General features: G+C 32.7%; 1 protein-coding gene across 1 annotated transcript in view; it reads right to left on the bottom strand.

The window, feature by feature from the left end:
* Positions 1-803: 803 nt before the first annotated feature.
* The window catches only part of TRPA1 (transient receptor potential cation channel subfamily A member 1), a 78,926-nt gene continuing 55,700 nt past the window's right edge, over positions 804-24,029 (bottom strand). Inside the window, exons 18-27 of the mRNA XM_031946268.1 lie at positions 22,410-22,480; positions 21,835-21,997; positions 20,232-20,321; positions 14,464-14,633; positions 12,135-12,264; positions 11,596-11,778; positions 10,162-10,230; positions 3,935-4,045; positions 2,608-2,705; positions 804-1,702 (exon numbers count right to left, since the gene is read on the bottom strand). Of these exons, the coding sequence (XP_031802128.1) occupies positions 1,501-1,702; positions 2,608-2,705; positions 3,935-4,045; positions 10,162-10,230; positions 11,596-11,778; positions 12,135-12,264; positions 14,464-14,633; positions 20,232-20,321; positions 21,835-21,997; positions 22,410-22,480 (1,287 nt within the window). The 3' untranslated portion in view covers positions 804-1,500. The remainder of the gene's footprint in view (positions 1,703-2,607; positions 2,706-3,934; positions 4,046-10,161; positions 10,231-11,595; positions 11,779-12,134; positions 12,265-14,463; positions 14,634-20,231; positions 20,322-21,834; positions 21,998-22,409; positions 22,481-24,029) is intronic.

Here is a 24,029-nt window from a genome sequence, read left to right as displayed (position 1 = left end):
TGTACCCTGAGGACAAACCAATCATTATATCACTAGGAAACCATTATTTTTGTAGGATTAAATCAGTGCTAAACTAGATTTAACCATTGTCTCCTCATTCCACTTAGCACCTTGTTTCAAGTTCTGGCCCATAACATCTCCTTGTAGGATTAGATCAATCATACTGAACCATGCTAAATTAGATAAGTATTGTCTCTATCAATTCCACTGACTTAGTACCTTGTTTCAAGTTCTGGCCCATAACAGAAATAGACCTCATATTCAGAGGACTAGATCCAAAGAGACTTTGGGGATAATACAGTGATTATTAACTTTATTTGTGATTTGTCCTCAGAGAATTAATATTTATATTTGTTGTGCTAGTCATTTTAGACTCTTCAAATGGAATCATTTATGTTTTTCTCGGCAAAAATACTGAACTGATTTGCCATTTTCTTCTCCAGCTCATTTTATAGATGAAGAAACTGAGGCAAACAGGATTAAGTGACTTTCCCAGGGTCATACAGCTAATAAGTGTATAAGGTCATATTTGAACTTGGGAATATGAGTCTTTTTAACTCCAGATCTCGAACTTTATCCACTCTGCCACTCGGATGCCTATATATATTTACATATTTGTTTCATTTGATCATCATATCAGCCTTGTAACTTAAGTACTATTATCACTTCCATTTTCTAGATAAAAATACTGACATCGAGAAGTTAAATTATTTGTTCAGAATCACACTAATAAATATCTGAGCAATTTTTTTTTTTTATAAATCTTAAATTGATTGAATACCAAGGAACACTTGAACTCTAGAGATAGTTTATTAGGATAATTTCTAGAACTGGACATACAGAGCCACATGTTAGATTTACATGTAGAGAGGTTATTCTTTTCATGCAGAGTAGAGTACTTTATATTGACATATAAGCTTTGATGACATCAAATGCATTGGTGGTAGGAAACCAAAATCAGGGACAGTATCTTAAAAAGATACAGAATAAACAAGAATAACAAAAAATTCTGGGACCAATATAGTTCTTATGATTATGATCTATGAAGTAACTTATTATTCAAGATAAGTATTCCAGAGTTATGCTTTTTGACATTTGAGCTCTAAAATAATATCCTTATATTTATATCTGTCTGTTTATCTATCTAAAACCTTATCATTTGAGGGTTTTTTCCCCTACAATGCCTAGAAAATTATTTTTTATTCAAATAATAAAAGAGATGTTTCAAGTTGAAGATATCAGCAGAGATATATTTTTAAATATATACATATTTTCAATGAATGAAACATCAGGGAGATCAAAGAGAGTTGTTTAATTTTAAATAAATTTTAAGGATATTTTATTCTATTTAAATTACTTGTGCCTTTAAAATCAAAACTTTCTCTTCCTGTTCCCTCCTCTCCTTCACAAATGGAAACCTGATATGAGAAAATGAACAAAACTCCCAAATGAACCCAGTTAATAAAAGTAGCAAATCTAAGAGAAAGAATAAGGATGTTACTAAAGACAATTTGTTTTTGCTTTCATTGCTTTTAGCACAGTGTGCCACTTGCTATTTTTCTCTAACTGTTGGTTTCTAAATCTTTGTTGATATGAAAAACTGCTATCTTCATCCTCAGCCTCAGAGATAATCTCCATTTTCTGAATGATGAGTTTGATGAGCTCATGTTGTTTGTCCAGGAGAACACCAAGATCCTTCAGCCTAAAGGGATACATACAATTTATTAAGTCATTTTCTCTTTCATCATAATCACTCAGCTACCGTAAGGCTTGGGACTCTATCTCTCCTCTCAAATTAGCCAAAAACTCATTTTCAAGTTATTCTTCCTAAGATGTTTAATTTCAAGAGGCAAGGAATCTGAGAGAAAGGTAATATATATAATAACCTGGGGCATCTGAGTTTAACTTATAAATTAGGAAAGATACACTAAACAAAAGTGAACTTTTCTGTTTTTTCTTTCTTTTTTTTTTTTAACTGAGGCAATTGGGCTTAAGTGGCTTGCCTGGGGTCACACAGCCAGGAAGTATTAAGTGTCCAAGACTAGATTTGAACTCAGGTCCTTCTGATTTCAGGGTTGCTGCTCTATCCATTGCATCATCTAGCTGCCCCCAAAAGTGAAATTTTCAAAGAGAATGCTTTCTGTCTTAATGTTACTATCTAATAGAGCAAGCCGGAAAGTTTGGTGCTTTCTCTGTGAATGATTCTTTCTCAAGAAACAATTTTATCATTTGAATGTTCTCAGAAGACAGATTTGTTGCACTTTGCCTCTATCCACATGATCTTTTACAATGAAGAGATACATAATGTTAATAAGGTCCTTCAAAACATGTTTTTTTGGAAAATAACATCATTGTGCTATTAGCACCTAAATAAAATGTCTACATAGACAACAATTTTTCCTAAACATTTCCAGAACTGATTTCTTATATTTAAATGCAGAAAGCTTTTGCATAGATGAGATTCAAACATCGATACCAAATACCCAGAAAAGTACATTTTACTTCCCACTTAACCACTACTAATATCATTCAATGAAACAAGTCTCCTTGACACAAATCCACAATTATCAATGAAATTATCTGATACAGAAAAAGCAAAAGTAATACCTGTATTTCTGCTTCAAAACTTCAACTTCTAAAGTGTTATCAGCATAGTGTGTTTCTGGTTTTGTATATCGAGCACAAAACCAGTACTGGAACATGTTCTGTGAGATAAAACGTGGCAATTAAACTGTCATTTGATTAAAGTGTTTTTTTTTTTAATCTCAGGTAATATAAATTAATAGCATCTTAGATATTAATTCTCTAAAAATTATCTTCCTTTTATTCAGTAAAATGATATTAAATGACAAATTTACATGGGTCTTTGGTAAATTGTTTTTATGAAATTGTACCATAAATGAATAGCCACATTTTCTAAATCAGATTTAAATCACTGTCAGAGTGTTTGTTGCTGAGGAATTTTCATTATAAAGTAGATTAACATGAAAGCACACTGAGAATAAGAGGGGCAATAATCAAATGATAGGATGCACCATATATATGTATGTGTGTGTGTGTGTGTGTGTGTGTGTATAGGAATAGAGTACGCCTGGTCAATTTTCTTTGAGTCTTCTATGAACTACTACATTAAATGAGATAAGTATGTGTGTCTATGGACTGAAATAACAATAGGGAAAACTAAACAAGACCTTCACTAATTAAGGTCCTATCTGTATTTGTTATATTTGTTGCTGTTTTGGTTTTTTTTTTAATTTGTTTTCAAATCTGAAAATTATTGGAACTACATTGTTCTAAAATTATTACTTGCAAATACATTTTTTACTTTAACAAGGATGTTATATATAATATCTAATATTTTACATTTTTGCATTAAGGTAGAGACTAAGTGATCTTTGATTAAAATCATAAGCTTTTAGGAACAAAGCTGGCATTGGAACTCAGGTCTTATAGTTTCAGATCACTATTTATTCAGAAATAACACTTTCCTCTATATGATGCTGTACGTGTTATTGTTGATGAATAAATGTATGGAAATTCAACTTTTAAAAAGATATTAATTTAAATATTAACACAGTAGGTTCTTTATATCTGAATGAATGAGCTAGCTTAAAAAGTCACTTTGACCATGAATTAAAGCTTTTATGTCTTCAACTACTCAACAACAATGCTCATTTTTATAGGAATATTGTGAAAATTAATACATTCAGTCCTATCTTATAGAAGAGAGTGATAACTAAGTTTGGGAAGACTCCTTTAGATTTATTTAAATCATCTCTCCTAATGCATCACTCACCCAACAACAAAAACAACAAAAAGATAATTACTTCCTCCCACAGACTGGATTAGTCTCAAAGTCCAAAAAAGAAGTCCTGAAAGATAACACTATATAAATGCCAAGCACTATAAATGTATTATGATTGCATGCATTTACCATGAATCCAAAGTTCTTCCTTCTATTAGGATACACAATGATCGATTCGTGGTCCACTTTATTTAGGAACCAAAACGGCAGTTTTTTCTCTAAATTGGTATGAAGTTTCACCTTATATATAAAGACACAGCAAAAATATACTCATTAGCATAATTATTAAACAATTTTTACACAGTTTAATAAAACTTAACTGGAATTTATTATATTATTACTAAAAAAATCACTTAAGAACTTATTTCCCTGTTTTCCTTCACTTTTCTTTTCTCTTGCTGTTCTGTTTGGTACCAGCCCTAGACCCATCATTTACCCATCCACTAATGTAGTTTATTGTGAAAGGTTGGATAAATAAGGGAGAATAAACAAAGGAGGGAAAAGCCAGTCTCTTTTTCTTCTATGTCCCCTCCCTTGGAGAATTAATTTATTTTCAGTGTTTTAAATATGGTATCAATGCCAATGGAATCTTGCCATCTGTCCAATTACTCTCCCCTCACCCTTGAATTACTTACTATCTGGCTTTTCCATTTGCCATGAATTAAAAGAACACAAGAACCCTCACTTATGAGTTGCCTTTCAATTAAAATATGAACTCCCTAAGAACAGAGACTGTTTTGATATAGCCTCAGCACTTAACAGACTATTTTGTATATTGTAAGTATTTAAACTATGCTATTCTATTCTATGTAGTTTTGTAACCTTCACCAGCTCTCTAGTGCACTCTCTGCAATAATCCACAGGACTTGCTCACTTATATGTTCCATCATCAAAATTCAACAAGACAAATGACCATCTTCCTACCAAACAATCTTAATAAGTTTCTCAATTATGACATCATTCACCCACGTACACAATATTGGAACTATCCTTGACTACTCCTTTTTCTTTTTAATTATATGAGAGGTAGTTTGGCAATAAAGAAGACCTGAATTAAACCCCTTTGATATATACTGACTTCATGAACCTGGGCAAGTCACTTAACCAATCAGGTAAGATTGTGCCAGCACATTATTAAAAAACAAAACAACAACAACAACAACAACAAAAACTTGAGTTTTCTCATCTAGGAGTTTCTAATAACATTCACTAATATTTATACTTTATGGTTCACAAATGTGAGAAATAGATGAGGCTTCCACAGTTATGAAACTTAAATTAGAGAAAGGAAACTTAAATCAGACACAAATTAGAAAAATGAAATTGAAACCTAAGAAATGGAATCTGAAGCTTAGGCTGAAAAGGAACAAGGAAATAAAACATATGAAGGGAAGCCATAAATTAGAATAAGAAAAACATTAAAAGATGTAATCAGGGGTGGAGACTTAGAACAAGAAACACATTATAAAATGTAATTAGAGGTGGAGACTCACTTCCAAGTGGAAGGGAAGATGTAATTAAGGATCCACACTCACTTGAATGGAAGTTGTTGTCAGAGGTGAAGATATAATGATGTAATTAGGGGTGAAAACTCACTTAGGGAATTAGGATCTCCAGTGAGGCTATAACCTCTGTAATACCTGGGCAATGGGGAATCAGGGAAGGGACTTGCATTTTGATATGCTTTTGCACTTCAAGGGTATGCCTACAAGAGATACAACTCTTGCAAGAATAAAAAAAAAAACAAACAAAAAAAAAAAAAACCTAAAACTTTTTGTTCTTGAATTCTTCAGACTCAGTGGAGTTCTTAGTAAGACATTTTGTTTCTTACATCAGACTACTGCACATAATTGTTTCATCTGATCCTCACAATGATACTGTGAGGTAGTTGCTATCATTTTTGTTGAATTGTTTCAGTCATGTCCAACTCTCTGTGAACCCATTTGGAGTTTTCTTGGCAAAGATACTAAAGTGGTTTGACATTACCTTCTTCAAATAATTTTACAGTTGAGAAAATTGAGGCAAATAGAGTTAAATCATTTACCCAGGATCCTATAGCTAATAAGTGCCTGGGACCAGATTTGAACTTACACCCTTTTGACTATGGGTCTAATCTTCTACTCATTGAACCTCATAACTGCCCAGGGTACTGTAATTATTCCCATTTGGGGTCATACTGCCAATAAGTGTTTCAGGCAGGATTTGAACTCAGAATCTTCCTGATGCTGTTTTTTATTCTCTATTTATTAATAAGTCAAATCTATTTGTTATGCAGAACAAAATTCAGAAAGCATCTTCCTCACAATAAGTCTGAGGAGGGAAATATTCCTATTTAATAATGAGAAAACTGATTTCCAGATAACTTATTTGCCCAGAGTCATACATGATAATTTGCCATTACTAGGGAATAATATTTGTGCCTAGTCCTCTTAATTCTAAGTCTAGTACTCTTTACTATATAACTCTCAAATCAGTTCAAATAACTGTTTTCTAGCAATTATTCCTTTGCAATGTCACACAGATTTAATGTCTATTTCAATTCCACTACCATCTTTGTTCAGTCAGTCAACAAACTATTGTTAAATATTATGTGCCAGGCACTGACTGGACTCATGTGCCATGAGGCTTCAAAACAACAAGAATGAAACAAGGTCTTTGCCATCAAATATGGCAAGCGTTAATGAAAGAGATAATGTTGAAAAAAATGTATCTACTAGACATAGTGTAAGGGGAAGATAATTGCACAGAGAAAGGCTTCCTGCAGAAGGCAGGGCTGGAGCTGAAGAAAGAGAAGAAAAAGATACAAATCATGCTGATTCTCCATCTGTTGCTTTACTTTCCCCATCACTCCCCTCCTCCTCCCCCCCAAAATTCTAATCATCTGAAATCTCATCAGCATGAAGAAAGACTCAGTTTTATATATTCTACACCTCTTCAATTAACCCATAGATGTCTCTAACCCTTTAATGGAGGGAACACAATTCTTTCCAAAGACTTGCTTTATAGGGAACTCAAAAACTTCCCTCCTTCAAACTGTCATAGCTGTCCATCAGCAGTTCTAGTTGTTGTCCATTCCCATGTACCTTCTTTTTTTCTTTCCTTTCTTCCCCTCCTTCCCCTCTCTTTTTCAGTTTCCTTTTGTGTGTGGTCTTTTTCCTATTAGACTATAAGCTCCTTGAGGGACTGTTGTTTTGTTTTGTTTTCTTATTTGTATCCATAGGGCTTAGTACTATGCCTGAAAAGTAATAGATGCTTAATAATTGTCTATTGAATTGAAGGGAGAAAGAGAGAACATTCCAAATGTGGAAACAACAAAAGGTATTTTGCTAAGGAAAGGTGTATCCTGGCAGAGAAATAGCAAAAGACCAGAGTTATTACATTAGACAGTATGTGGTGTGTAGTAAAGTGTGAAAAGACCAAAAAAGTGGCAAGAGGTCATCATTGCCTAGGATCCCATTTTATTTCTAATTGACATTACTGTAAACATAATATTAGAGATTTCCCTGACTCTTCCCAGCCTCCTATATATCAGCATGATTTTATAAAACATTATGATATTAACATTTCTTGTATAAAATTTCCATTATGTTATTTTCTTTCCCAAGAGCTCAAATACTCGCAATACTGTATGGCAAGTAAAATTTTAACCTCGTAATACAAGACCTCTCATAATCTAGAATCAACTAGATATTCATGAATTCGTGAAAAAATTAATGAACTTTTTACTTCAGCCAAGTAGTCTTACTAGTCATTAAACATAAAATTAACTTGTACTTTTCTGCTTTTGCTCATTTTATTACCCCTAACTATGTTTGTTTCTTTCTATACTTTAAGTTCTATTCAATCTTCAATGTCTAGTCCAAGTCTCATTTCATCTAAAAAACCTTCTCTTACTTTAGTAGAGTATCTCCCAAATTCGTCATTTATTATATATTGTTCATTCACTTGTTCTCTGTGTTAGTCTTTTCTCTCCAATAAATTTCAAGAAAACTGAAGATCCTTAGAGTATAATATTTTTGTCTCTCTAATGACATCTACTATAATGTGAGACACATGTACTTCACAGTTAATGAGAGAAGGCATTTAGTATATTCTTTATCGTTTAACTCCCCCCTAAAATAGATTTTTGCAATTTAATATATAGATATAGATATATGGATATATAGATATATAGAGACAGGTTATTTAGATATGTATATGTGTATGTCTGTTTTGTGTATATGCATATATTAAGATGTATATATATGAGAGAAACACATACAAAGTATCTACATATGCATATATATTCATATATATGTATATGTGTATGCATCTACATATATTTTATTGTAAACATGTTTATGGTTTTGTCACATATGTTTTTGATACATAGAATCTCACTATCTCTTCCAAATGGAAGTGGGGAGGCTGCTCACAACCCCAGTCCTAATACTGATCAGCACAGAAATTTTAAACTATTCCATTTTCCCAATTTAGATCAGTTCACCCCTCCTTAGACAGCCTGATGGTTCTCCATACTCAGCATTATTAACTAGTTTTTAAACAATTCAGGATCCTGCAAGGACCAAGTCTTTTATCTCTTTATCTCCTCAGAATATGTAATATATTGTTATATATCCACAGCAGATCTTGGAAGCTATATTTTGAATAAATTAATGAACAGCAGGAAATAAAATTCTGAATGATTAGAGTCAAGAAAGTTAAGTGATCTCTGTTAGGGGCAATGAGGCACTGTTCTCTCTGAGATATGCCACGTAGCCTGTATGTTATAGACCACGTCTAAGGAACAGGATGACTCTCCAAAAGCCCCCACAACAGTGAATCATAACATACTTGAAGAAGTTGCAAACAAGCTTTACTGATGCAGATGTTGCTTGTGAATTGGGAATGAAATAAGTTGGAGGCAAGAGAGAAGAGGAGAGAGATCAGAGAACACAGCTGCTTCTCAGTCTTCTTGTATCATTATCATCCTCTCACATGAAGGGATCTATTCTGCTGGTCAAAATTAGATCCCCATCAGTTACTAGCCAGTTGCTCCCATAACAGATCTCAGAACTTGTCAGACCACATTATTTATGGTGTGGAACTCTGTAGATACAAATGATAATTATCCAATTTTCTGACAGACTTAAAACTCATTTTTGAGGGAAAAATTCATTCCACCCACTGCAACTCTGAAAATCCAACCTACCTCTTTGTGAGAACATTATATAGCCCTCTGAGTGGGCAAAATTAAAAATCAGACTCCTAATAATTCAAAAAAGAAAATCAACCCTTCTTCTAGCACACCAGAATATAAAGAATAAAAATCCTTCTTGAATTCACAAAATAGAACTGCAGCATTTTAGCTGACTGGCAAAACACTCTTGGATTGATGGAAATCTAATAGCTTCCAAAGGAAGGATGTCTTCTTAGGAGAAGGGGCTATATTTTTTTTGTATTTTTTGTGTTTCTAGATCCTACTAGCACATGACACATTGTAAGTGCGAGATAGCTGCTTGTTGAAAAGAAATGAATATTTGACATACTAAACTAATTGTCCCACTAGGCTTTCTAAATTCCATCCTATGTGAATTTAGATAATCACAAAGCAACATATCTAGACTATATTATTTTAGCTCATAGGAGAAAACTATTTCATGGAATTAAACATTTTTGTTAAGCCACCAGTTTTTGTAACATGAGAAAGGTAACTTTGAAAAAACATTAGTCTTATGCAAAACCATATCCAATTATATTAACCAATGTTATCCATGTAAGAATATATATGAAACTTTTAAAAATTCATTGCTAAAAGAATGTTCTTATCTCCAAATCAGCCAGGCTAACAAAATTATGAAATTCTGACTCTGTCTCTGTGTTCCCCTCTTACTTTCCTCTGTCCTCTTTACTGAGATAACAAGTTAACAAGTTCAAAACCTCAGGACAAAGAGATAAAATTCATATTCACAATACAGCCTAAAGCTCCTAGTGTCCACTAGTTTGTTTTGTTTTGTTTTATTTTCTTGCTCCACAATAAATATAATAAACGCTGAGTAGAAAGAGGATCCACCTACTCAATGTAATATAGATTCCTGGATTCAATCATTGGCAGGGTGACCATATATTAAGAAGAGAAAAAATGGTAGGCGATCTCACCAATGAAAACATTCCTCCTAGTTTTATTTTGTCTATAGCAAACAGACTAGACAATATGAAAAGTAGTCAGAGAAGTTCTTAGGGATAAACAAGTTAATTATTTAGAAAATATTTGTTAAATAACTGCTCAATAATAACTTTCCAGCAAATCAGTTAGTTCACATACTTAAATAATAGTTCTAGGAGTAGTCCCCATACTTTTATACACATCTGTTTACCTGCATGGCAATCCTTTTCAAAGAGGCATTCTTCTGTACCTCAGCAATGTCACCAACTGCCAAACCAATCTGTAATATATTACCAAATTATTATTAAATGTATAAGGTTAATTGGTTAATAATATCTCATTACCATTAACATTCTAGCGGTTTAGTTAAAAATGCACATATCTCTTTCTGAGCTAAAATATATAAAATTATAGATTCTGTTTTATTAAGACTATTAGCAACAAACAACATTTAGAATATACTAAATATAGATAGTCTAATCCTCTGATTATAGACACAGTCTATTATTTGGGACTCATATGTCCACTGTCAGGCAAAATCTACACTAAATTGGCATCTTCAAGATGCCAGTATCATTTTTACACTGCAATGGACCATCACAATAGGACTTCATTTCAAAAATAAATGAATGCCACATAGCATCATGAGGAGACCATTTTATAACATCAAAAGAGTGATGGGGTATTTCAATTCCAAAATAGCTTCAGAATTACTATTCTCAGAATTAACAATAAAAATTAGACAGCATTGACATGGGAAAATGTGTAGAGGATAAAATCATTAAATTGATACTGTAAAGAATCATTGTCATGGGTGAATCAATAAAAAGAAGCAGTTTTAGGGAGATGGGTTAGGCACTGGGATAAACCATTTAAAGCTTATATCTTTATAAAGAATGGAGTAAGAAGAAGTTACTAACTTAATTCTTCAAAATTCAAATTTAATACTAAGAAGTTTGTCTATTCAGACTTCAGAATCCACCAAATTTAAGGAGGGAAGGGAACAATTATTTACTATACTTACTGTATTCTAGGCAATGTGCTGAGTACTTTATAAATATTATCTCATTTGATATTCATAATAATCCTGGAATTATTGAAGAAATTCAGGCAGACATGGATTAAATGACATTCTCAGTGTCACATAGCTAGTAAATACCTGAACCTGAATTTGAACACATCTTTCAGATTCCAAGAATTACATGATATCTATTGCCTCACCTACCTGCTTCTGAGGAAAGAAACAAGAATAAAAGTAGCATATTGGATAAATATTCATAAAATATTTTCATTTTGATATCCAATAGAATATCATTCTTAACTAAGAAAAGATAACAGAACAAAGGCATTGATTGGTCATGATTTTGATTGAAATACTAATAAATACTACAAAATCCTATGTAGACATTTCTCACTAGAACAACTCTTTCACTCTGTGTTTTAGAATCAATCAGAGGTCAGGGATTAAAACATATAGTGAAATATTTGGGGGAGGGAGATTCTCAATCATAGGACTATTAGAGTGAGTGAATCATGGAGGAAGGAATAAGATCATAAAAAACAATACATTCAACCATATTAATCACAAGTCTTCAATAGCAAAAGAACTTTGTGAATACATATTGAATGAATAAATATTACTTACAAGTAAATTCATCAGAACAATTGGAATGTATAGGGTGAAGATGACAAGGAATAAAAATGATAGAAGGGGATATGGTAAACGATCTTCAAGAAGTGGCTCAAGGAATGACTCATGGTAATTAATGTCTCCCAGCATCATGCTAAAGGTCTGCATTATAGAGAGCACTGGGGTCTTGAATGTACTCTAAAGATAAAAAAATAAAAAAGAAGGTAATAAAAAAAGTTTACAAACAATATACAAGTTCAACCTGCCCACAAAGCAAATCATGAAGAAAGGATACATATAAAAGAAATGATGGCATGCAGCAATAGAAATACAACAAAGGAGCACAAACAAAACCCAGAATCATAAATGGTGAGCTCTTATTTGGAAAATCAGAAATTTTGATTAAATTTCTTCAATTCATACATATTAAATGATAATTCATTGATAAAAGGGAGCTAAAATGAATATCAAAGATGAGTAGATGATGCATGAATAGGCAGATACACACTTATTTTCATTATTTAGAATGTTAGCAATCATGGTGGATATCTTACTTGGAAACCCAGGAGAACATGGAAGCCAAGTCCAAAAGCCAAAATTAGGAAGAAAAATACAAAAGTAGTCTTCAGCAAGGTTTTAGTAATTTCTAACAACATTACAACATAGATCCCATAATTTTCAAATCTAGGAAAAAGCATAAGAAGAAACAAAAAAAGTTTTAAATATTTTATTCGTAATAATATATTTTGCTCTGTTGGTTACTTTGATCTCTGCACAGTACTTGGCATAGAATATGCACTACACTTGTGCTCTTTACTTCATCTGTTTTTTATCCAGATCAGTTCATCTTTGCAACTTGTCAAACCTCAAGCTGGGTATCAGAGTTCAGAAGGATGAAGTGCAGTATTAGATTACCAGATTGAAAAGTTAAATGAATTACAGATGGAAATAGTAGTACTATGATGGTGGGGGACTTAAATCTTCCACTTTCAGAACTAGATAAATCTAATCAAAAATAAATAAGAAAGAAGTCAAAAAAGTAAATAGAATTTTAGATAAATTGGGTAGGTTAGGTAAGAATCTGAATAAAAATAGAAAAGAATACACTTTTTCTCAAGCAGTTCATGATATCTTTACTAGTTGTATATCAAGACACAAAAATTTTATACTTGAAAGCAGAAAACAGAAATATTAAAATATCCTTTTCAGTTTATAATGCAATAAAAGTATATTTAAAAGGGAACCACAAAAACATAAGTTAAATACTAATTGAAGATCAAACAATCTAATCTTTAAAAATTCATGCTTTAAAGGATAAATTATAGATGCAATCAATTTCATTAAAGAAAATGCCAATAACAGAACAACATTTTAACAGCTATCAGATTTAACAAAAGTAGTAATCAGAAGGAAATTTATATTTCTAAATGGTTACATCAATAAAATAAAAAAAAAAAACAGACCAATGAGTTGGGTATGCAATTTTTAAAAATTAGAAAAGGAACAAACTAAAAACTCCCAATTAAACAGTAAATTGGAAATCCTAAATATTGAAGATAGGAGTAATAAAATTGATTGTAAAAAACATTGAATTAATAAAGATTTAAGATTTTGAGATAAGATTTCATTATTTGGTAAAATTTATATAGTTGAGAAAACTAGAAAATAGTATGGCAGAAATTGGACATGGAACAGCTCTCATCATTTGCCAAGTTAAAGTCAAAATAGATATATGACTTAGATATGAAGAGAGAGATTACAAAACAAATTAAAGAAAATGCAACAAATTATATTGCAGACTTATGATTAGGAGAATAAATATGAGATAGAGAGCAGAGTGAGGTATAAAATGGACAATTTAAATTACATTAAATTAAAGAGATTTGGTAAAAGAAATGTAGCCAAGATCAGAATAAAAGCAGAAAATTGGGGGAGAGGGATTTTCATTGTCAATTTCTCAGATAAAGGGCTCATATGTCAAATATATAAAGAACTATAAAATCTACAAGAATGGGTCATTTAACATTTTGATAAGTGGCCAAGAAATATGAATTGGAAGTTGTTAGATGACAAGATCAAAACTACAGATAATCATATAAAAATGCTCTAAATAGCTATTGATTAAAGAAATGCAAATTAAAACAACTTTAAGATACACCTATCAGATCAGCTAAAATGATTAAAAGGAAAAGCAACAAATGTTGAAAGGAGTATAAAAAAATAATAATTAATGGAATTGTGAACTGATTCAACCATTTTGGAGAACTGTCTATGCCTCCACTCCAAGCAATACTATTATGTGTTCTATTTTCCAAAATAATTAGGAAAAAAAAATCTGTGTATCCAGAAATATCTATAGCAACTCTCTTTGTTGTGGCAATGAACTGGAAATTGGGAAAGAGGGAGGATGCCTATGTATATGATCATGATGGAATAGAAATGATAAGCTCATTAATTTTAGCAAAACATGGATAGGCTTACCTATCTTTCTGTTAAATATTGATTTAGTTTGATTCCTGAACTGAAAAAATGAGTACTATTATTGTACTATAAAGAAAATAGGTTGATATATTTTATTTCCAAAAGTTCTCAAAGAATTGTTAAAGGGAATTAGCTTGTATTCTAAAATGAATACAGGAGTTACCTTGGAGAAGCATATTATTATTTATCAAAAGTATGTGTGTGTACACAATTATATACACACAAATATACATGTATCAGATATATAATAGTATATCTGATGATAGATATTTATAAATAGCATATGTAAAGTTTGATGCCTTTAAAATTATATGAAAATTAAATGTCACTAAATTCAAAAATCAAATGCATTTTATTGGGGTTTTTTAAGAGAAGGTAGAAACCAAATACAATCAGCTTTACCTCTGCAAATACAACAAAAAATTCATCCAGAAACAGAAAACAGAAATTGCTCCACACTGCCACTGGAGGTAAGCTGGTATGCTGATAAATAAAGGTGACACAAAAACGATGCTAGTTGTGTAGATTGTCCATTCTATGAGATTGGAGTGATCCAAAAAGTAATTTATTTTCTAGGATTTAAAAGAAAGAGAAGATTTCTATTATATATGAACATGAAATAAAATTAATGACTATCTTGGAGAATGACAGAATCTTTCCTCTCCCTGGAGTAATTTATACCAATATTTTTCAGGATTTGTAAGATCATAGAGTTTAAAGCTGATTCACCAGATATTATCCAGTGCAATATTTTCTATTCACCACACAAGGAAAATTAAACACACAAAGGCTGACTTCTTCAAAGTCCCCAAGTTAGTAATGGTTAGCTAGGTAGATAGGAAAAGGGAAGCTATTGAGGAAGTCCCTCCTACAGAACTAGACTACTAGGACTCTTTCTATGGATCCATGTCATCCAGAGCAGACCTATGTTTTCAGTTCTGGTTGGAAGTACTATGAAAGTTCATTATACATTATCCAGCTCATAATGGTTGAAGAATTGTACAAGTCTTCCCGAAAGGTATATTCAGCTCAGAAAGCCCCCAAGGGGGATTATAATGTGAACTAAAATTTGATAGAATACATGTATTTAATATAAACATGTTCAGGCAAGAAGTAGATTTCTGGGTGTCTGAGCAGATTTTTTAAAGCCTCACTTAACCTTCTCAAAGGGACTTACTTAACATTTAGGATTGGTATCTTATTCTCAAGGTTTAGGCCATGGTATCCTAACCAAACATTCTTTGACATTTTTTCTTTTAAAATCTAGACTGCATGTCACATTATGCCAGGTTTTCTTCTTCTCTACTAAAGATTCAGATTTGAATGGTAACTTCCTTTCATGAATGCCTCCACTCCTGAAGAATTTAATTATCATTAAGGTAAGTCAATAAAGTATAATAAAGTGTTTTTGAGCTCTAACTGATGTGAAGACAATTGACAGTCCTGTGACTGCATCATGCCTTTGGGTCAGAACTGTGATCTGTTTCCTGATCTGTCATCTATTTCCCCCTTTGGTCCAAGTGATTATCTGTTCATGTGACAATATGACTTCTATCTTACTCTTTGCTGATCTTCACTGAAACACTTTTAACCATGTTTATCTCCTCTAATAGGAAGATTTTCTCAAATATATCTCTTTAATATACAATGCTACCTAAATACCCCAAATTACCTGTTCTGTTGCTTTCAAACAAACTAGCCCCTTCCAGGGACTATCATGGTCTTTCTTATTTCTTTCAATTGTTAGTACTTTCCTCTGAATGTACTTTGTATTTCATTATTTGAATTTTCTTCCTTGAAAGCATTCTGCTCATAATTTCCCAGAGAACAATAATATTCCATTAGAGAAACTTGTTTTGAAAATTGTTTTTACAATTACTACTGTTAATTGTATTTCCCTCCTCTCTCAAACTCTCAAAAGTGTTTTGCTACTGACCATTCCCTCCCCCATTATGCCCTCTCTTTTATCACTCTCCCCTACTTTCCATATTGCATTCCCCTCCTATTTTCTTGCAGGGTAAAATAGATTTCTATACCCTTATTGAGAATGTAAGCTATTTCCTATTTGAGCTAGTTTTGACAAGAATAAGGTTCACTCATTCACCCTCTCCATTGTAAAAGCATTTTCTTGCCTCTTTTTTATGGCAGATAATTTGCACCATTCCACTTCTCCCTTTCCCTTTCTCCCAGTACATTCCTCTCTCACCCCTTAATTTCATCATTAAAAAAAAGATATTATCCCTTCATATCTAACTTATACCCATACCCTTTGTCTATATATGCACTACTAACTGCCATAATAATGAGATAAAGGACTTTATTAAGTCCCTTATGATATCACTTTCCTAATTACCCTCTTATGCTTCTCTAAAGTCCTGTATTTGAAAATCAAATTTTCCATTCAGCTCTGGTCTTTTCATCATGAATACTTGAAAATCCTCTATTTCACTGAATGAGCATCTTTTCTTCTTAAGGACTATACTTAGTTGTACTGGGATTCTTGGTTGCAATCTTAACTCCATTGTTCTCTGGAATATAGTATTGCAGTCTTTTAATGTAGAAGCTGGTAAATCTTCTTTTATGTTGCCTTGTGGCTCCATTATACTTGAATTGTTTCTTTCTGGATGTTTGTGATATTTACTTCTTGACCTAGGATTCTAGAATTTGGCTATAATATTACTGGAAATTTTTGTTTTGGGATTTTTTCAGGAGGTGATTGGTGGATTCTTTCCATTTCTATTTTACCTTCTGGTTCTAGAATATCAGGACAATTTTCCTTGATAATTTTTTGAAAGATGATGTCCAGACTCATTTTTTTAATCATAACTTTCAGGCAGACCAATAATTTTAAAATTATCTCTTCTAGAGCTATTTTATAGGTAAGCTGTTTTGCAATGAAATAGTTCAAATTTTTTTTATTTAAAAAATTTTTTTTGGTTTTACTTTATTGTATCTTGATTTCTTATAAAGTCATTAGCTTCCATTTGATCAATTATATTTTTTAATAAATTATTTTCCTCAGCAAGCTTTAGTACCTCCTTTTCCAATTGGTCAATTTTGCTTTTTAAGGCATTCTTCTCTTCATTAGCTTTTTGTATTTCCTTTTGCATCTCTCTCAATTCTGTCCCTAATTTTTCCTCTGTCTTTCTTACTTGATTTTCAAATTCCCTTTTGCGCTGTTCCATGACCTAAGCCCAATTCTTATTTTCCTTGGAGGCTTTGACTATAGGAGCTTTGACTTTGTTATCATCTTCTAAGTGTCTGTTTTGATCTTTCTTATCATCATAAAAACTTTCAATGGCCAGAAACTTTTTTTTCCCTGCTCATTTCCCTAGCCTATTACTCTGCTTTTAATTCTTTGTTAAAGTAGGGCTCTGTTTCCAGGGTGGAGAGTACACTGTCCCAAATTTTGGGGGTTTTGTGCAGCTGTTTTAAGAAATCCTTCTAGGCATCTGACCACAAGCACTCTTCTGCCCTGGAATTGTTGGTGTATTTCCACCCCACTGTAAGCTGTAAGATCTAGTGTGCTGGCCAGGACTGGGGCTCCCACTTTGGTTCCACAGACCTTTTCTGCTGACCTCCCAAGTCCTCTTTGGTGTTTCTGGACTGAGAGAACTGAAAGTCACAAGTACTGCAGCTGATTCAGGCTGGGCCTAGGTCCAGGGCTGTCCTGAATTCCCACCTTGCCGTCACAGACCTTTTCTGCTGAGCTTTGAAGTTGCCTTCAGCTGGAAAATGTTCTGCTGGGTTTTTGGGGGGTGTTCTGATGCTCTGATATTTGTTTAAAGTCATTAATTAAAGGAATTTGGAGCAGTTTGAGGGAGAGGTTAGGCAAGTTCCTGCCTTTACTCTATCATCTTGTCTCTGTCTTTCAACACTCACTTATTAAGCACTTTCTGCATGTCTAGCATTGTACTAAAGTGCTGAGGATTCAAAGAAAGACAAATATAGTGCCTGTCCTCCAGGAGCTCACAGTCTAAATGTCACTCTCTTACTCAATAACCTGTAGAGTTCTTTATTTTATCTAGAATCAAACACCTATGCCTATCATTCAAAGCTTTTCACAGTCCAGTTTCTTAACATTCAAGTACCTTTATTTATACATTATTTTCCTTAAAACTTTATGATCCAGCCATATTGACTTGCTGTTTCTCATTTAGGACATCCCATCTCTTGTCCACATGTTTGCACTGTCTAGCCACTGAGTTTAGAATGCTCCCTCTCCTTAATTCCGAATGTCAGAATCCTTGGTTACCTTCAAATCTCAATTCAATTGCAATTTTCTACATTGTTTTCCCCGGGGCCCTGTCATTTACTAATATCCTCTCTCAGAATACTACATTTTATTAATTTTGCGTGTATTTTGCATATATTTCTAAATACTGTCATCTCTACTATAAGAATGTAAGCTTCTTGAAGCCAGGGCAGTTTCATTTTTGTCCTTTTAACTTCAATCCTTAGTACAGGGTTTGGAGCATAGTAAGTTTTTAATAAATGATCTTGTCAAGTTGCCAAATATGACAATTGTTAGCAAGTTACTTTCTCAAAGCCTTAGACAACTCTCTAAGACTATAAAATGCTTAGAACAGTTTCCAATCTGTATGAATAATGTGAGTTTTTTTTTTTTTTTGCTGGATGTTCATCATGTTATTAAAATTATAGGCTTGTATCACAAAAATGCTTATTGAATTGAATAGAATGTGGCTGAATTGGACTCTTTATTTTAGGATTTCTACCTTTTTTGCAATGGATTCTTCAGGCATTTGTCTGTAGATATGTAGAGGGCTGAAACTATTGAGTTGATGCACTGAGGTCAGGACTGCTGAGCACTTGAGGCTAACTACCGATGAGACAATACTCTATGGGCATATGCTTGGAAAATGGTCCTTCCTGCTATCCTGTGCTGGCTCAATGATTGGTGTATGCAGAGGATTGTAGGAGGGACTAGGGGGTGGTGTAAGACTAGCTAGGATCACTCTTTGGCAGTAGGCGAGGGAGAAGGAGGTCACCGAGATTCTGCTTCCATCTTATTCAATCCTGTGTCTAAAGACCAAGAATAAAGACTAAGGACTTTTGCTTATCCTGACTCCAGCTGATTCTAAGGTATTTAGGGTGCTAACGTGGTCGTAACATAGATAAATAAAGCCAGAGATTTTATAGCTTTCTCCTTTATAGTATATCTCCGTTAAGGCACAACAGTTTGTAACTAAATGAGACTAGGAATTGAGTGCAAGATGACTAAATTGGATTACTCATTATAAAAGTCTTAACAAAATTATTTTCTCAATAATGACATATGAGTGTAACTCATGGAACATAACTATTTTGGAAAAATCAAAATAATAATTGGGACATACAGATGCAGTGACCAGAAATGAAGATGGGAGAAAAAGAAATAATAAATAGACTAGCTACACAGTAAGTAGCCCAGAGATAATAATGATCTGGAGGAAAGCCTCAAATTCATTGGATGTTATCCTCTACTGAGGAAATGGGAGGAGGGGAAGGAATGGAGAGATAAGAATGACAGGACTCAGAAAACCTGAAGGCATTTCTGTTTTGGTTTAGCTGCAAGACTGTGTACATCAAAAAAAAATTTTTTTTGACTTTATCAAAGTCACCATTCAAAATTGTATCATGACTACTTTCTACCTTTCATGAAATCAGAACCAATTTGACTGGAATTTAAGAAAATTGGCTCATATCAAGAAGAATATAGTGACAAAACTTGAAGAAAAAGAATGTTCAATGAAGCCTTTTATATAGAGAAAATAACCAATTTGTATTTGTTACTTGATAGATTGAATAAGCTTAGAATTCAAGATTCAAATAAAAATATTCACAACCAAAAGTATTAATCAAAAAAATCAAAACAGATACAAGAAACATCACTTTTAGGATGCATTAATAAACAAGACAGACTTCTTACACAAGCTTAGATCCATAATAGATCAAAACCCACACAGAATCTCTTGTGTCTTACCCAACACAGGAACTACCAGTAACATTCTTTCTGGCAATATTTTGATGTGTAAACTCTACATTCTAATTAAGGCAGTTGTGTCAACTGTCTCTACTGAAATAAAATTTGCTATAATTCTTTCCATTAGGCCAATTAATGTTCTTCATTTTGAGGTAGTTGCAAATATGAAGATATAAAAATTGATTACCTGTTGGAAGATTTGGATTATTTCTTTGCAAAATCCCAATACGCTTGACAGAAAAACTAAAATCATACAAACTCTTATGAGATATGAATTCTGAAATAGAAAAGTATACAAGATAAGTTGAAATGTCAATGTAAAAAGAACTAATAATTTAATGTTTTTACATTTCCCTGGTAAATTTTAATTTCTGATTTGGTTCTTTTTTATATTACTAAGTTCTGAATAAAACACATGAAGTCACTCTGAAGACAATATATGAATTTTATAGAAGTGAAAAATTATATTTCCTTTATTCAGAGAATTATAGAAAAATATAATTAAACCTAAAAATAATACATCTACACATTGTAAGAACCATAACAAACAGATAAGCAAATCAGTTTCAGATCCTATGCTACTATTATTCCCCCTGCCAAAGTAGATCACCAGATGTCATGCCTGAGAGGAGAAAGAGCTGGGCTCTCTGGTTTTTTTTTCTCTGACTAACTTTACTCTGGTTTTCATCCCCGCCACTGCACTCAACTGTCCTTACATCTTTGTTTGTTTGTTTCCAAGAAAGGTAATCAAATCACCACTCCATTGCCTCTGGAAAGGGTCCATTTCTGGAATGTTCAATTGTTATGTTCATTATTTTTGGGATTACTCAGACAATGGGCCTTCCCTGGCTACTTTTGTTCATTAGGTACTGTCGTCCTCCAAAAGCTCCTTTGTCAGGGACTGTCTTAATTTTATATTTGCTTCTGGAAAGAGAACACTTAGTACTTAATAGATGATTTTTATCCAATCATTCATTCATTCTACAGACTGATCATGTACTTAATGTACTGCAGTGTCAGATTAACTACTAGTAGTACCAACTCATATTAATATAGTATGCTCACATTTATAAAATTCTTTATACATTAATAATCATGTGGAGCAGGATTTTTTTTAACTTAATAGTATTTTTTTTCCAATTACATGTAAAGATAGTTTTTATAAGTATTATTATTTTATTTTGAAGAGAAGGAAACTGAGGCTCAGGGAGATTAAGTGATTTGCCTAAGACCACATTAACTAATTCTAATATTAAAGCTTGTTTCTTTTGCTTTTCAGTCTGGTACTCTTTTGAATGTAGTTCATCTTTTTTATTATTAATAAATGAAAAAGCATTTATTAAACATTTACTATGTACTAGACACTGTACTAAATACTGGGGACATAAAAGAAGAAGCATTTTCAATCCTCAAAGTATCTATATTCTAGCAGGGAAACATAACACATATGGGGAACTAATGACCAGATGTATATCCTATGCTCAATGATAATATTGATTTGATTGCTATTCTCAGAGCAAGATGTAGAAAGTGAGAGTGGAGTGAGAGAGAGCAGATAGATAATGAGATGAATTGGTTAGATGGCGTACACAGATAAACTGCAATCTAGTGTTTAGGACGAAGTTAATAGAGTGCAATGAGAAGTGTAGTTCTCATCCAATTATCAATCTTCTGTTTAGAGTCTTAGATAAGACTCTTTGCTCAATAAATCAAATGGACCATCTTCTAATAATTCATTTTAAAGATACCATCAAAATTAAGTCAGAATGGAAATAAATTTAAAATAATACCTTAGTGTCTAAAGGTTCTGATCCATTGTCAGTCATATTGATGATACCTGTTGAATTGAAAGCCACACCTGGCTTTACATTAGAAATGAGAATTGTCATAGGAATAAGGCCAAGGCAGTAAAATCCTAGGTTCATAATATGAGCTCTAAATCCATAAGCCATCCTAAAAAACAAAATGTATAAAACATAATTTATATAATTTAAATGAAAGTGTTTATTTTTCTTCTTTGTTGTAGAAAGTTTTAAGATCTACATAAAAGAAAAGTTCATCTCTGAGGAATCTAGTTTATTATCTACTTATAGGTCCTTAGAATTAGAGAGGTTTGTTTTATCTTAGATGATCTTAATATTTCCCTATGTGTAGGTTTACTTCAGACAGCCAAAGCAAGACTATCAAAATCTCCCATGAGTGACAAAGTAGTACATAAGAATTTGTCCAGTTTAGATTCCAAAATTTGATAACACAAAGGAAGTATTTATCTTGGATGAAACAACTGTTTAGAAATCAGATTTTAGCAGAGATGTCTAGAAATGTCAATAAGAATTAACTTATGCTTAGAAAATTAATTTCTTACCATTTCATGACTAAATATTCTCTGCAAACAGGGTGGTTAAGAAGTTCTCTACGATTATGTTTTACCATTGCCTGCATAAAGTATATGGGAAAAGTAAGAAAATTAAAATATATTAAAATTTCAATATAAAAAGCTTAACTTTCTATAACTATGGCATCCAATATATAAAATCCAGCAGTAAAATAGCAATTTCAATAGTTTATAAATATACCACCTTGGATGCATACTTGCTGATTGTTAAATTTTCTCCTTTCTCTGCAGAAGTTGTAAACTGTGGGAAGGATCTGAGAGTGATATCTCCCAAAATATTACAAGCTTTCTAAGGGGGAAGAATCCTTTCATTTTTTTTATCTTATTATCTTCAAGGAGGTCATCTTAGAGTAAGTACTTAAATAGTTTTGTTGAATGTGATATTGTTGGAACAGTGTGTCAGTGTGTGTGTGTGTGTGTGTGTGTGTGTGTGTGTACTTGATACACACTTGTACTTGTACTTGTGTGTATGTGTATACATACAAACACACACATACACACACACACAGAGAATATCTCCATATCCCCAAAAGCTTAAAGTTCCAAGAAGAATTTTGAGAAACTTTTTACATTCATGTATATGTACACATGTGCATATGTGTATATATTCCATATATATCATGTCACATATCTGCACATAAATCTATATATACATATATGTGTGTATATCTTAACACTGAAGTTGATTTATACATGTAAGTAAAGTATGCATATTAAATTCAACGTTGAATTTGAGATGCTTCTGGAAAACTTAGTTTGCAACAGCTAGTAGGAAGTTGAAAAGGTGGGACTATTACTCAGGAGAGAGTTTAGGACTGGCTAGATATATAGTACTAAGAATTATTTATATAGATATGATAAATTGGACACATGAATGCTAAACTGCATTGTAGGGAGAAGAGACCAAAGATACCGATTGAAATTATCTCATTGTTAACCCAAATTGCCTTGCAAATAAATAAATTAATTAAAAAAAATAAAAAAGACTCAGCTTTCCTGAGTTTAAATATGACCTCAGACTCTTACTAGATGTGTGATCTTGGATGAGTCATTTAACTTAACCTCAGTTTTCTCATCAGTAAAATTAACTGGGAAAGCAAACCATTCCAGTATCTTTGCAAAGAAAATCTCAAACAGGGCCATCACTACTACTACTCTTACAAAAACAATATTGCTGCTGCTGCTGCTACTACTACTACTACTACCACATGCTAAGCAGTTTACAATTGTTACCTCATTTTTTCCTTACATAGACACTGGGAGGTAGATGCTATCGTTATCCTCATTTTCCAGATGAGAAAGGTGAGGCGAACATAGGATAAGTAAGCTTACTAGGGTCACACAGCTAACAAGTATTTGAGACCAGAATTGCAGTTAGGTCTTCCTGACTCCAGATCTAGTGCTTTATGTTCTGTGTCACCTAGTTACTCCATTATGCCTCTCACATTCTTTCTCAAATTCTCTTCAACTAGGATTACTATGACCAGCATCACTTGTATTGTCTCTTTTCTTGTCTCCTTTCCTTGGCCGGGTTAGCTTTCTTAGAGGCCTATCCCTCTCCTTGATTCCGAGAGTTTAAACTCCTGCCAC

The sequence above is a fragment of the Sarcophilus harrisii genome, chromosome 1 (genome assembly GCF_902635505.1).
Source record: "Sarcophilus harrisii chromosome 1, mSarHar1.11, whole genome shotgun sequence".
Lineage (NCBI taxonomy): Eukaryota > Metazoa > Chordata > Mammalia > Dasyuromorphia > Dasyuridae > Sarcophilus > Sarcophilus harrisii.
This window is presented reverse-complemented; position numbering and strand designations above follow the sequence as displayed.